Source organism: Ipomoea triloba, chromosome 1, assembly GCF_003576645.1.
Source record: "Ipomoea triloba cultivar NCNSP0323 chromosome 1, ASM357664v1".
Lineage (NCBI taxonomy): Eukaryota > Viridiplantae > Streptophyta > Magnoliopsida > Solanales > Convolvulaceae > Ipomoea > Ipomoea triloba.
The window spans coordinates 17,284,767-17,300,009 of NC_044916.1; the positions used below are offsets into that span (position 1 = coordinate 17,284,767).

Genomic DNA, 15,243 nt, shown 5'->3' on the forward strand with positions numbered 1-15,243 from the left:
GGTGGTGTTAGTGGCGACGGCAGATGATTGGCTATTCCAGCTGCAAACGGAAAATGACTTCCACCAAAAAAGAAAGGAGAAATCATTTTCCAGAAAATCCTCTCTATTTTCCATTGACTACACCCATATTTTTTATTAATTTCCAAAAGCACCCTAAGTTTAATTTGTTTCCTGTACGGGTATGATTGTTTGATTTCATGACTTTTATCAGGTAATAACACAACTGAATGACATCAAATCCACGAAAGGAAGCCCACGCTGGATGGCACCAGAGGTTTGTCTTTTTCTTTGAAAATGTACTTTCTCCATTAAAAGTACTCCGTATATATTAACAGTACAGGTTTGTGTGAGAATTTTATGAGAAAAATAATGATGCTTGTCTACTAAGGGGAAATTTGTTACTTCATGCATAAACAGGAATTCCATATCTTGAGAAGAGCTATCAAAATAAACTTAGTTAATTAACCCACCGGGTTAGACCAATTTAACATGTTTTTAATATAGACTATATCAACTACCTATTAATTTATTAAATTACATAAAGTGAACCCTATAAAATTATAAAGTATTAAAATTAATAATATTACGATTATGATAAAAAGTAAAAATATTAAATATAAATAATATATTGAACATATTGGTATTATTATTATTATTTACGCGTGTGTGTAAATAACTTGTTTAAAAAGTTGAAGTTGCTTAATTGGTTAACATATTGATTGTTTAATTTTGGTCAAAGGTTAACAACTTTATGTTTAAAAACAATGACCCTTAATATATTGTGTTAAAGGATTTTATGTTTTATTTGCAAATAATTAAATTATAATTTTGAATTTTTTATACATAATTTTTTTATTTTTTTTAAAAAACATTATTTTAGATAAACTTTGGAGTAGTGCCTATTCAAACTTTGGGTCCTATATGAAGTTTAATTTTAAATTACTTCAACGTTCGCTAATATATATTTATTAGCTGAGATAAGTATATATATCACATAGTTGTAATTGTTAGTGATTTAAAATTAAATTTTGGAGACATGAATTCAAGTCTTTGCATATGCAAATATCAAAAAATAAAAAATTAAGTTAGGGGCTCCTCCCAACATTAAGCTCAGGGCGGGTGCCCATATTGCCCGCCCTCAGTGTCGACTCCAACCCCGGGTGTCTCTACACCTTGAAGATATTCTTTGCAAGAGAAGTGCATATATTGGCCATATATATATATAGAGGGTTGCACTCTCGTGCATACTCTTGCTCAGGAGAGAACTGCGGACAAATCACAGCCGTCCACGTGTCCAAATCAACGAATCAGATGCAATTTTAAAAAAATGACGCGGTGGCATTTTCGTAAATAACTGGAACTTTGGTACACCTAGTTTCACTTAAAAGTGCACCTAGTTTCACTTACAAGTTTCACTTACAAGTGCACCTATTTTCGCATCTATTTTCACTTACAAGTGCAAGTAATTTACCTTGTTAATATTCATGCACCTATTTTCGCAAATATTTTCACTTACAAATGCAAGTAATTTACCTTGTTAATATTCATGCACCTGGTGCAATCTAGGTGCACCTAGTTATAACATTAGATGCACCTAGTTATATATAACAGTAGGTGTACTTAGTATTGATGCTCAGTGTACAATTCACTTGCACCTGTAATACATTTTACTTGCATCTGCAATACATTTTACTTGCACTTGTGCAAATAATTTACTTTGTTAACATTCATGCACCTGGGTGCAACCTATGTGCACCTAGTTATAACATTAGGTGCACTTAGTATTGATGCTTATTGTACAATTTACTTGCACTTGTAATACATTTTACTTGCACGTGTGCACCTATTTTCACTTACAGGTGCAAGTAATTTACCTTGTTAACATTTATGCACCTGGGTGCACCTAGGCGCGCTGTGATTCGTACGCAGTTCTCTCCTGGGCAGCCAGTACGCACCTGAACGCGATCATATAAATATATATATATATATAGAAATAATTTCAGGTGCGGCCGTGCTCTCCCGTGTGGTGTGTTTCTTAACATTGAGTGGTGTATTTCGTAACATTGAGTGGCTTAACATTGAGTGGTGTATTTCGTAACATTGAGTGGTGTGAACCGCACGGGAGAGCACGGCCGCACCTGATCATGACTCTATATATATATATATATATATATATATATTTTTTTTTTTTTAAATTGTTGATAATATCTTTATTGGATGGCAGCTTTTAAATATTTTTTTTTAGCAAGTAATTAATCCCGTTATACATTATGTGACGTAGAGCATATCTCTTGTGCATTAAATAAATACTTAATATCTTTTACCAAAAAAAAAATTAAATACTTAATTAATATCCATTATATTCTCAGGTTGTGCGGAAAAACAATAATGGCTATGGGCGTGCTGCTGATATTTGGAGCCTTGGGTGTACCGTTTTAGAGATGTTAACCGGGCAATTTCCATACTATGAGTTAGAAGGGGTACGTATTTTTACGGTTAACTTAGGGGTGTGTTTGGTTCAACATGGAAATTGGAATCAAAATGAGAATCAAATAATTGATAATGATAATGGCCTGTTTGGTAAATAATCAGCCTATCAGTCAATTTTGACTTATTTGATCACTATTAGTTGTTTGGTTAATAAGTTTTTTGTAACTCTAAAACACTAAAATTCAAAAGGCTACTCAAAGCAGCCTTTTCAATTAGCTTTTTGAGAAAAAAAAATTATACCAAACAGCTATCAGCTAACAGCTAATCTATCAAACAACTTTTTACAATCAGCTAATGTTATTAACAAATCATACCTTCTAACCCAAATAGCCAACCCAATCAGCCAACAGCCATTTACCAAACAGGGCCAATGAATTTTGGTGAAAGGTATATTGCATGTTTAGTAGTAGGGTAGATATATAATTAGAATGATTACCATTATTGATGTTTGATTATGTATGTCGTATAATGAGAATAAATGTTTTAAAAATACTAAAATAAAAAATAAAGGTAATTAATCCTAATATAATGACATCCAAAGTACTAATATGAATAAAAAAAATCAAAACAAATATCTAAAAGCACCTAATATGATACTCATTTTTAATTAGGGAATGAGATTTTTAATTGGAGGAGTAATTAAATCTTATACCCCTTGTGGTCAAAGATCTTGTAATCAAGCGGCATGAAGTGGCCATCTCAAATGAAAGGTCATGAGTTCAAGCCTTATACAATATTGATTTATACATGTATTAAAAAGTTATAACCAAACACTAGCTAACTATATATGATTTTGATTCTCGTCTGAAGCATATGTGTTGAAATTTGTATTGCAACATTGGAAATCTTTCATTTTGAAAGGTTCCTAGTCTGATAGTCTGATATTACCCATGTCTTGATGATGGAACACACTAAATTATTATGATTAAACCAGAGACCTTACCCCCTCACCCAAAACACCTTCTAATTATTGTTCTGTCTGGCAATTATACTTGCACGGTTTTTGTTCATGTATGTGCGGCATCTAAAATTTAAAGCATTTTTCTTTGGTTGCATGACAGGTGCAAGCACTGTTCCAAATTGGTAGAGGTAAACTCCCAACTATACCTGAGGATTTGTCAGAAGATGCTAAGGATTTCATTCATAAATGCTTACAAGTTAACCCAAGTGATCGGCCTACCGCTGCTGAACTATCGGACCATCCATTTTTGAAGACAGCAAGTCCTTTGTCTGATGTGTATTAGAATTTAAAAATATTGTTAATAGTAAGAATTGAATTCTGAATCTCTCCTTTAATCTTAACCTAGAAAGATCAATTAAATACTAAAGCTATTTATTAAACTTTTTTTGTACATATAACATATATATGTATATATATATATATATATAGGCCCTTATTCATATAAGGACACTAATTAATAGAGGACTACGAGAATCCATCATAACCATCCAAATCATTAGATTAAATGGCTGAGATTAGTTAGGATTAAGTGAGGGATACACGCTCCATTCTCTCATCTCTGAATCTCTGATCTCAGCTGCTCTCTCATCTCTGAATCTCTGACCTCAGCTGCCTTAGGGGGGTGTATTCAATCACGACTTTCATGAACTTTTAAATATTTTTAAAGTGATGGATTTTAATTGACTTTTGTAGAGTTTTTGTAAACTTTCCTAGAATCTTTTAAACTTTTATAAACTTTGTAAGAGTTTATAAATATTCATAGAACAAACATTTATAGAGTTTTAAAAACTTTTTCATATTAAAAAGTTTACAAAAGTCATTAAAACTCTAAATTGAATACACCCTCACAAACATTCCATAACTTCTATTAATATATTATCTATAAATTAGTGCATTGTAGAAATTAAAAAAAATATATTGATGTCACAAAAATAGAGTATATTATTCCTAAATAAAATATAATCAATTTTTATAAATATAACCAATAAAAATATTTCTTGAACTAATGAAACAACTAATGCTGAGTAATATAATTAATAAACATACAATTATATAAAATTATAAACATATTAATTAAATAAAATTTAAAAATTATAAATTAAAAAATTTGCTGCAACAAGTTGCTGCTGGTTGCTGCACAGTAGCAATCTGGCTGCTGCCATATTTGCTGCGAACAGCAGCAGCTTGCTGCTGTTCCATAAATCTGCTGCGAACAGCAGCAAGCTGCTGCTATTCGCAGCAGATTCTTGCTGCGATCGCAGCAATTCTTTTAGCTGCGATCGCAGCAATTATTTTGTTGTGATGGCAATAAAAAATTTGTTTGAACATAAAAAAAAATTATGAAAGATTTGAAACGTACGTAAAATTGATAAAAAATTTGCCTAGTTTAGATAGAGGAAAAAAAGTTTGCAGAGAATATTGAAAAGTTTGGGGTTGGAGGGTTGGATTTCATCTATTTATATTAATGAAGAGAAAGTCGATAGAAATCCTATTCTGATAGAGTTTGTGAAAGTCAGTAACTTTTTGAATACCAGTAGACTTTTAATAACTCTATAAAAGTCTGAATCAAATACCTGTATACTTTTAAAGAGTTTTGAAAAGTTTGAATTGAATACAGGTAGACTTGTAAAGAGTTTATAAAAGTCTAAATTGAATACCACCAAACTTTTAAAGTTGATAAAAGTATTTAAAAGTTCATGAAAGTCGTGATTGAATACACCCCCCTTAGTCCCTTCTCTCTGAGTTCTACTTCTCTCATTCTCTGTAGTCTCTACTCTCTGTCTCTCTACCTCTTAGTCTTCTAGACTTATAGTCTTCTACTCCTCTTCTCCGAATCTCCGATTCTATCCAAAGTCTAGGCTCTTGGTGGAAGCCCTTTCGCAAAGTCGCTGGGCACTGGTCAGTGCTCACGGAGTCACGGACTCACGGTGGAATCGTGGAAGCCATTCGCTGGACTCTGAAGATGGAAGAATTGTTATATATCTACACAAAAATATATCTTCTATACATATGAATTATAAGAGCAATTGATTCCTATAACTGAGTTACTAGAGAACGAGCATATTTGCTCAATTTATAAAAATCCTAAACAGTGATATATAAAATCTTTAAAGTTTCAGCACAACATGCGTACATCTACACATTAGCTATTAATTAAGCAATTATTTGTTGGAACAAACAAGGATAACATCATATCGGGGATCGAGAACATAATCGATCCAAAACATATCTTCAATTGCACTATATAATATTTGATGTTATAATTTATATAATTATATACCGATCCAAATATTCTTAATATATTATAAAAAATCTATTCCGTGCATCGCACGGGTGAAAATAGTAGTAATGATAATAATAATAATAATCTAGGGAAAAAAGGACTATTTCTTTTTTTTTTTTATCCTTTCATTTTCATGTTGAATTGCAATTCATATGGGGAGTAGTATGAATTTTAATTCCACAAAAAGAGAGAATTGTAATTACTTGCAATTGCGATTCACTCTAACCAAACAATATAATTTATGCTAAAATAAACATTACAATTGAATTGCAACGTAATTACACTCTATCAAACACCTCATAAACGTTTCAAAAACTGCTCAAATTTGGAGAAGCAAATAAATTGAATTTTTGGATTGTACCAAAACCATCCCTAACTATCATCCCTCTTACGAGACAAGAGTGTTTCCTAATCAAGGAAGCCACATGAAAATGACCATTTACAATCATAGTGTATGTACATCCTTTCCTACCACTGCACGTCTGCACTGCACCCTAATCTCAAGAAACTTCAACAGGGATTGAAAAAAAAAAACAAAAAATTGAACTCTTCACCCCGGGCATTCATAACTTTTTTAGATTAATGAATCAACCCAAAAAATCCTGTACAAGTTCACCAAAACAAAACTGTCCATTGCAGCATTCCACGGCGCTGACCACTTCCCGGAAAGCAGCGACGCTGCAGGGCACCGCCAGCCCACCTCTCTGCGCAAACCCAAACTCATCATACGCCTTCTCCAGCAAAATCTTGAACAGCGGATGGGAGAGGTAGCTGGTGGGGACCACGAAGCGCTGCCGTTCCTCGCCTACGTACACCGCCAAACTCCCCGCCGCCGTCTTTTCTTCACCACCACTCTTCAGCAAGTACTCTTCTTCATGCCCGGAACTGCTCCTCACTCTACCCTTCCTACCCAATTTCTTCACCTTCCCCAACATTTCTATTTTTCTTTTCTCACTCAGGATTATTGAGAAAGCAAGGGTTGTTAGGAGTTGAACAAAACTGGAAAAAGAAAAAAAGTTGTGTGTTAGTTTCTTGGTTCTTGAGATGAAGAATTGAAGAAAAATGGCGGAAAGGGGATGGCTTTTGTAGTGTGGAGAAGAATCTCCACGAGGAGTCAGCTTTTGACCAAAATCTAAAGAATAGTCTTTTGGAGTTTGAGGCATATGATTGTGCAGTGGTGGTTTATTTGTCATGTAGAATTATATTTGTCGTTACATGAGCTTTGACTTATTAATACTTAATCTCAATTCAGCAGACCTATACTTGGGGAACAAATGTGATATGGGCGTCTTATCATCTTTCAAATACAAGAATTATATTCTATGGGGTAAACTCTGCATTGTAATTTTAACCTTCTATGGGGTAAACTCTGCATTGAATGCAATTTTAACCGACAAATGATAACACAGAGAAAAAATATAGATTGTTCAGCTCAAACCAAGAAAATCATTATAATACGTTACTCCACTAAGAATCAAACATATAATCTTGTTGTTATTAAACAAACAACATTGTGATCTATGTTAATTAAAACCTTTATACGCTTATAACTTGAATGCGGAAGCACAATTAACCATGAATCGCATGTAAATCAAATCAATCAACTAAACAATGTTTATAATCATTGATCTTTAATTAAAATAGGAATAAAGATAAAGACTTACTTATTTCCCTATAATCTCTAACTTGAATAATCAAGAATGCTTCACCTCGATCTTTGATCTGTATGCGTTAATCACCTCCTATTGATATGGAGACTAGAAAATTCTGAGACTAGAAACCTATGATTGGAAAACCATATGATCTCTAGAGTTTTCCTGGGTATTTATAGATGTGATGAGGACCCCTCTTTCAAGAGGATTGGGAAACCTCATTTTAGGAATAAAAATCACTTTAGGAATGTGAAACGGGAGAATCCATATCTTTTTTCCATTATACATCTTTTAACCGGACTTAAATTTTAACCGAATGAGATGGAGGGAATTTCACCCAGTAATTCCACATTTATACATCAATAATCATCGACGTGAGTCCCTTATGGAATTACAACATTTATTATATAAATCAATGTTAGGAAATAATTGTTTCTAAATCTATACTTTATTCCTACTCAATACTAAGAGCATATTTATAAAAAAGAAAAAAAAACTGCTTTAAAGATTTATAAAATGTGTGAGACGGAGTGTTGAAACTATTTTTAAAAAGGTTAGATAAGCTATGTAAATTATAAAACTTAAAAGTTAGACTTTATATCAATTAAAAAATTAGAGTAGTTACTGCGCATAACAAATTGGTTGAACTGGAAAAAACAATATATCAATTTTTATAACTATTTTTTCAAAATTCAATTAAAAAACATATTGTATACAACTAATAAATTTAATAATAATGGCCTAAATCCTTAACCAGCCAAATCAATTAGCTTCTTTAATCACAAGAAAAATGAGATATTGGGGCAATCTCACCCAATTTATAGAACAATTTACTTGGTAACTCTAAATTGGTGTTATCTCTTTATAGTCTTTTGTCGGTTAAGTTGAGCTTCACCTAGAACGCACTATAAAATTAATTCTCCATCTATCTCATTTTATATGTTTAGTTTGGTATGGTTAACGAGACTTAACTAAGATTATTTCTAATTTAATTTTTCATAGCGTTAAGTTTAGGAGTAGTATACAAAATTTATATATTTAAAATTTACATTAAAAATACTATTAAACACAAAAAAAAAAAAGATTACAAATATTTAAAAAACATATGCAAATAAGATAGAGTTGCTTTGACTAATAAATAGTAAATATGACATGTAAAATGAGATAAAAATACGTATTTTTTTTGTCTAGCTAATTCAATTCAATGTTTCCCCAACTACTCAACAACGACCATCTCACATACATCGAAATAATCTTATTCAAATTTTGAGAATGTGGATACCTTAGAACTCATGAAAGAGTATTTTCTCACTTTTTGAAGTCTTATCCGTCATGAATAAAACTCACGTCAATATTATATGATTCTAATTAACTGATTAAGAGGGTCTATTATCAAAAAAAATAATTAGTTAATTAAATTAAAGATTCACTTATAGTAGTCTCCCTTCCAAAAAAAAATAAAAATATAGAGATTCGTTTAGTGGACGGCTAAAAATTGGTGGAGGGAGGGTGATGGGGCATGGAAACGACAAGGAGCAACCTAGGAAGATTCTCCAATGTTTGTCACTTTGGATGATTAAAAATTAGTCAAAAAAAAAAAAAGAAAAAAGAAGGTGTCTATAGTTAAGGCTTTGTGACTTAGGCTGATTTTGAATTAGTGGAAGCTACCAAAGGGTTTCATTTATTTGCAGTGGTGTCCCATTGGCCATTTCACATCGCACCAACGGACTATTCAATTCATTCGTCAGCAAGGGCGGCACTACCTTCATTCTTACCCTGAAAGATTGACTTGGAAACCTTCAATATTTGCAGATATTTTGAAAGTAACTTTTTTAGCAAAAAATTACGGATTCAAATTGTATGGACAATAATTTCATATTTGGTTTTAAAAACTCAATGACTTTTACCACTCGTTTTTTTAATGTTTGACTATTAACAAAAAATATATTCGATAGAACATACTCATTATGATGATATTAAAAAAAAAAAACTCAATTTTACAAAAATAATCTTTCAATATTTTTACTAGCTAGCTCAAAAGACATTTTCTGAATTCATATATCACACTTAACTCTGTATCAGTTCAACACAACTGCAGTATCAGCCATGACCATGGTCCACAATGCACCCCCACCCCCCCTTATGGATAGGTTGTTCTACCACCTATTTGGTTATTGTTTGAACTAGACTCTGCTACTTAAGTGAAAATATAGATTTAGTTGAGTTAGGTCAAATAATAAAAATTTTAATCAAGACACACGATCAATAACTAAAAAAGTTTAAGTACCTGGAGGGTGCGGTTGAGTGGAAGGGACTCATTCATCTTTAACCAAAGATCAAGGGTTCGACGATGGAGACCCTGGGTTACACCCAAAAAAATAACTAAAAAAGATTTTTTTTAAAAAAATTATTAGGTTTTTCTTCAATTTTATTTTTTTAAATTTACATTAATTACATCTATCTACCAATCAGTTCTTATATTGTGGACCTCGGTCCACAATGCATTGTGAACCGTGGTCCCAAAACGACGTCGTTTCAGTAAGTGGGAGACGGAGCCCGTAATTGACACTATAGTTCATCTCAAAAGATACTGCCTTACATTTGTTTTGATATTATCGAATGAAACTGTAGTTATATCGAAATGTAACTGTAGTTGTGTTGAAATGTAACTGCAATGTATATAAACTGATATTGAATAACAGTTTCACATTTGTGTTTTATATTATCGAATGAAACTGTAGTTATATCGAAATGTAACTGTAGTTGTGTTGAAATGTAACTGCAATGTATATAAACTGATATTGAATAACAGTTTCACATTTGTGTTTTATATTATCGAATGAAACTGTAGTTATATCGAAATGTAACTGTAGTTGTGTTGAAATGTAACTGCAGTGTATATGAACTGATACTGAATAACAGTTTCACATTTGTGTTTTTATATTATCGAATGAAACTGTAGTTATATCAAAATGTAACTACAGTTGTGTTGAAATGTAACTGCAGTTGTGTTGAAATATAACTGCAGTGTATATGAACTGAAAGTGAGTGGCGCGAATTCATCCGTTTGTTTTCATTAATCAAAACGACGTCGTTTTGATCCGCGGTCCACGATATAATTTGCGATCGACCAATATCCGATTAATAAAATATGAATTGGGTTGGATAGGACCAAATAATATAAACATTATCCTGACCCACAAGTAAAAATATTTTTATTAAAATCAATTTCTTTAAGTCAGAATCATTACATTTATGAATGTCTAACTAAATATATATAAGTTGAGCAGGGTCGAGATTAAGAGTAAAAATCTTGACTCAGCTCGACCTACATCCCTATAAAAGTAATTTTTTCTTCAATTCATGTAGTTAAGAATTTTTATTATAATAAAAGTTCAAAAAATTATTTATTTACAACTCTTTATTATAATTATTATTAATCCTTATAATATTATAAATTTTAATTTAATATAAATATAGTTATTAATTATAAATTTTATTTATACATTTTAATCTTATAATAGCTTTATTTGCATTTTAAAAATGAAGCAAATAGAAAAAATAGAATTTTCTAAAACTTTAACCAAACACCATAAAATTAAAATATTTTTCAAAAAATAATAACTTTTTAAATACAACTGATCCTATTACATTGTAATCAATTCATGCATATTTTCTCAACCTGTTGAAGTACATGGGGTCAATATCACCTCCACTAAGGTTCAATCTCATGACCTTCCTTATAGGAGAGTCATTACATGCCATCTGAGCACAAAGTGCTTGGCATTTAGAAAATCTTTTAGTGTTTTCAAATGGAAAATTAATATTAATATAATAATTTTAGGGAATTTTAAAATATGCCCATTAGTTGTTCAATACCTATTACACCAAATTTACCCACAATATACACTTGGTTGTATTCTGTGCTTAACCATCATTTTAGAACTTTATTTGAAATATAAGACAATAATAAAGTATACAAGTAAATAATTATTTAAAAAATAAGTAAGCATGACACACACAATTAAATAACATAAAGTGAAGCGAGGAGACAGTAAGGAATAACATTTGAAGACAGGAGAAACGCCCAAGAACATTTGGACTGCACGGCGTCGGCACATGCTGTTTTTTATTTTTATTGTTTTTTAAATGATTGGATACATTTTTCAAATTGGCGTGAAATTATCTGCTAATTTTACGAAACCTTTCGCTCATGAATTATTTGTTGCCTTGGAATAGTTTGGGAAAAAAGATAACCGGCATTCCACACTTGCACCAATTCCGACCCTTATCTTTTCAATTTCATACTCTGTTTTGTAGTAATCTGCATCACCATTTATCAGTGTTGCAAAAATCCCGCCTAGGCGCCGATTAATTCTCGCCTAGGCGCTAAGCGCTGGTCAACCGCCTAGTGTATCACATTAAATGGTGGTCTAGGCGGCTGGCCGGCTAGGCGACCGCCTAGGCCGCCTAAGCCGCCAAAACCACCGCCTAAACCGCTTAGGCGCTGACCGCCTAGGCATCGACTAGACCGACTAGGCACCGACTAGGCCTTTTAGTCGGTCGATTAACTATTGTTCTTTTTTTTTTAATGGGTTATTTGACTCAAAACAACATCGTTTTGAGCAAAATAATTTTAAACTGTACAAACTTTAGATTTTTTTAGGTTAATATTTAATATTTTAGTATTAAGTATTAAAGTATTATATAATTTATAATTATTAGTCTTTAAAAAATATAAAATACTTAAACAAATTTTTAAAAAATAAAAAATAAAATAAAAAATACACGGGCGCTAGGCGCCGATTAATCCCCGGCTAGGTGTCCCCGAGCGCCTAGCGATTTTTTCAACCATGCCATTTAACTTGTGAAACGCGGTTCTCTCTCTAGGGTTTTGTTTCTTGAGAGTATCTCCCTAGGTTTTCTAGGGTTTGTCCTTCTTCCCGACTGGTTTCCGCTTTCTTTTGTGTCGTTTGATCTTCCTTCGTTCATTCGTTTCGTTGCATCGTGTTGATCATGGATGTTAATCAACTTGCTGAGCACTGTTCGGACTTGGTCATTGATGGTGAGGAGATTGGAGGTTTGGACGTGCCCGAAGAGTTGGCTGCGACTGAAACTGCTCCACACTGGGACCTGGTAGGCTGTTTCTTGACTGATCGTACCATCAAGTTTGATCATATGCAGCAGGTGTTTGCTTCCGTCTGGCGGCCTATGATGGGTATGAGGGTTCTCTCGCTGGAGGACGATCGCTTTCTTTTCCAGTTCCCTCATGCAAAGGACATGCATCGGGTTATAGACGATGGCCCGTGGTCGTTTGAGAATCAGACTTTTGTGTGCAAAGAGGTCCCCTCGGGTACTAGGCCGGAGGATGTGATATTGGATACGGTGATGTTCTGGGTGCAGATTCATGACCTCCCAACTGCTTATGCTAAACCCGAGTTCATCGCTCAAATAGGGGATTATGTGGGTTCCTTTGTTCTAGAGGATCTGAACAACTTTGGTGGTACTTGGAGAAGGAGTTACTATCGCATAAGGGTTGCGATAAGGATAGTTGAACCATTGAAGAGAAGGATGAAACTTAACCGCAAGGATGGGTCTTCTCATTGGGTTTCGTTTAAATACGAAAGAATGAGTACTTTCTGCTTTTGTTGTGGTCTTTTAGGCCATTCGGACAAATTTGTTAGGAACATATTGTAATAGGTTTTGATGATACCAAATGTAACCTATAATCCCCTAAGTCTCGAAAGATAGAAATTATATGTAAGTTCGACAAGTAAACTAAGAGCGAAAATACAACCGGGTAACTTGAGCTCAACTCGGAAAATATTTAAGCTTAAGGTAAACTTGTGTGAACATCTTAGAAAGTCTCGTGTTGTAATCTTATAGATAGATCAGAAGAAGGCACAGGACAACACTGGAGGAATAAGGGTCTGCGAGACATCAACTAAGTCTCGAGACATAAGCAGAGTCCGAGAGATAGGATCTCTCGATACAACAACCCAGTTCGAGACATAAGCAGAGTTCGAGAGATAGATCTCTCGATATATGGGGATCAAGACATCAAACAATCGAGACATCAATCTTGGTCTCGATAAACTGACATTTCTCCAAAAGGCTGAATGACGGTCAGGAAGCATGAATAAAGTTTGGAGAAGAAGAATATCATGGAGATAAAATATTAAGGAGGTGCCAGAAGTGGATGCCACATCAGAATTCCACAACAAACGGATAGAAGGTGCACTAATCCAAAGTCGGTCTTATTCCCTAAAACGAGGATCAATGGGAATTTAAAAAGAGTAACTTTTACCAAAAGTAGCAAGTGGAGCATGGACTCAAGAAAGTGGATTATGGAATATCCACTACCAAACAAAAGGTTCAAGTTACAAGACCACCACTCCGTGAAAAATGCTGAAAAGATGCAAGTCCCATACATAGCATGGGAAACAGATTTCAAACGGAATAATTTTCCCTCCAACGGAATTATTCCTTAACTCTCATATAAAAAGGACGTGAAGACACAAGTTAAAGAGGGGAAGTTTCGTCAGAGAAAGTCGATTCATTCGAAAATCTTAAGAGGTGTCTGATTAAAACGTTCAAAAGTGCAAGTGCTCAACTGGGAATATCATCATGATATTCAAAACAGCGAGAAAAACACATCTTAGTGTTTGAGAGAGTTACAAAGCTTAAACTGCTATACATCTAGAAGGTGACCGAAGCTGCTCTAACATCGAAGTTGATTCAACGATAGCTTTTGGTCAGATTGGAGCTTGTTACACTCAACTGTGACAACCAAAGGTCCTTGCTTTGGATTAAGCAAGAAGAGGCGGAGTAACCTGGCAGCTGTCTAGTGAAGATCCTGAGGCTTGAGGCGGGCTTGGTGATCAAAGCTCAAGTGCTCGATAGGTGGAGTAACAAGAAGCGGGGCGAAAAACCTGAGGCTTGAGGCGGGCTTCGTGATCAAAGCTCAAGCGCTCGATATTGTACTAAAAAGGGAAGTTTTAGTGCAATCCTTCCAGGGAGTTTCTGGAAGAAGAGTGGACGTAGGCGGGTTGGCCAAACCACTTAAAAATCTCTCTCGCATTTACTTTCTGCTTTTATCTCTCGCTATCTAACTCTCGAACTGCACTGCATATAACCGCACCTCTCGAACTAACTCAAACTCGTGCTAACTAAAAGGGGATAACTTTTCCGCTGCGCATAAAACTTTGTCTTCATCTTGTGAGGTATTGGACCTAAACATCCTAAGTCCAATACACACGAGAAGTCGAAAAAGATTTGCAAAATCTTATACAAGTCTATTCACCCCCCCCTCTAGACTTGTACCCCATCCCCTTGGGACCAACAAAATTCTGCCGCAAGGTTTATGAGGAGGGAATACCGCCCGAAGCCTTCCTTATGGGGCTTGGATGCGTGCTGGTTCGAGACGACAGGTTCAGCCAGTGGGTGCTAAATGGTTGCTTGCGGAGTTACCTGATAAACCTGTGGTGGTTGTTTCAAAGCCTGTTGATCAGAAACTGTCTCTTGCTGTTTTTGAGGAGGGGAATGGTCTGCAAGGTGACCTAAAGCGTCGAAGGGAAGAGAGTGGTAGCCGGGGTAAGGATGTTGTGATGTTTGATGCTCCAAAAAACTTGTCATTGGCGGGACTGGAAGACCAGGCCCGCCCATCTCAATGAGTACTTTAAGCTGGAACTGTCGAGGAATGGGTAACCCTCGAACAGTTCGTGAACTCTTGGGCATGGTGTCCAAGCAACGACCCGAAATTGTTTTCTTAATGGAAACGAAAGCTTGTTCGAACCAAATGGAAGTTGTGAGAGTTAAGATGGGGTACGAAGGTATGTTCTGTGTTGATCGTGTGG

The 15,243-nt window shown here is 34.3% G+C and overlaps 3 protein-coding genes across 3 annotated transcripts in view; 2 read left to right on the forward strand and 1 right to left on the reverse strand.

Moving 5' to 3' along the window:
• Positions 1 to 3,734, forward strand: part of LOC116006668 (mitogen-activated protein kinase kinase kinase 1-like) — a 6,260-nt gene extending 2,526 nt beyond the window's left edge. The window contains exons 6-8 of the mRNA XM_031247174.1: positions 212 to 274; positions 2,370 to 2,480; positions 3,552 to 3,734. Of these exons, the coding sequence (XP_031103034.1) occupies positions 212 to 274; positions 2,370 to 2,480; positions 3,552 to 3,734 (357 nt within the window). The remainder of the gene's footprint in view (positions 1 to 211; positions 275 to 2,369; positions 2,481 to 3,551) is intronic.
• A 2,339-nt stretch (positions 3,735 to 6,073) lies between these two features.
• LOC116001577 (auxin-induced protein X15-like) lies at positions 6,074 to 6,758 on the reverse strand. The gene has a single exon (XM_031241465.1). The coding sequence runs from the start codon at positions 6,668 to 6,670 to the stop codon at positions 6,323 to 6,325; it is 348 nt and encodes a 115-aa protein (XP_031097325.1). The 5' UTR covers positions 6,671 to 6,758; the 3' UTR covers positions 6,074 to 6,322.
• Positions 6,759 to 12,403: 5,645 nt separating this feature from the next.
• Positions 12,404 to 13,084, forward strand: LOC116006755. The gene has a single exon (XM_031247279.1). It carries the CDS (start codon positions 12,404 to 12,406, stop codon positions 13,082 to 13,084), a length of 681 nt encoding a protein of 226 aa, XP_031103139.1.
• The last annotated feature ends 2,159 nt before the right edge of the window (positions 13,085 to 15,243 follow it).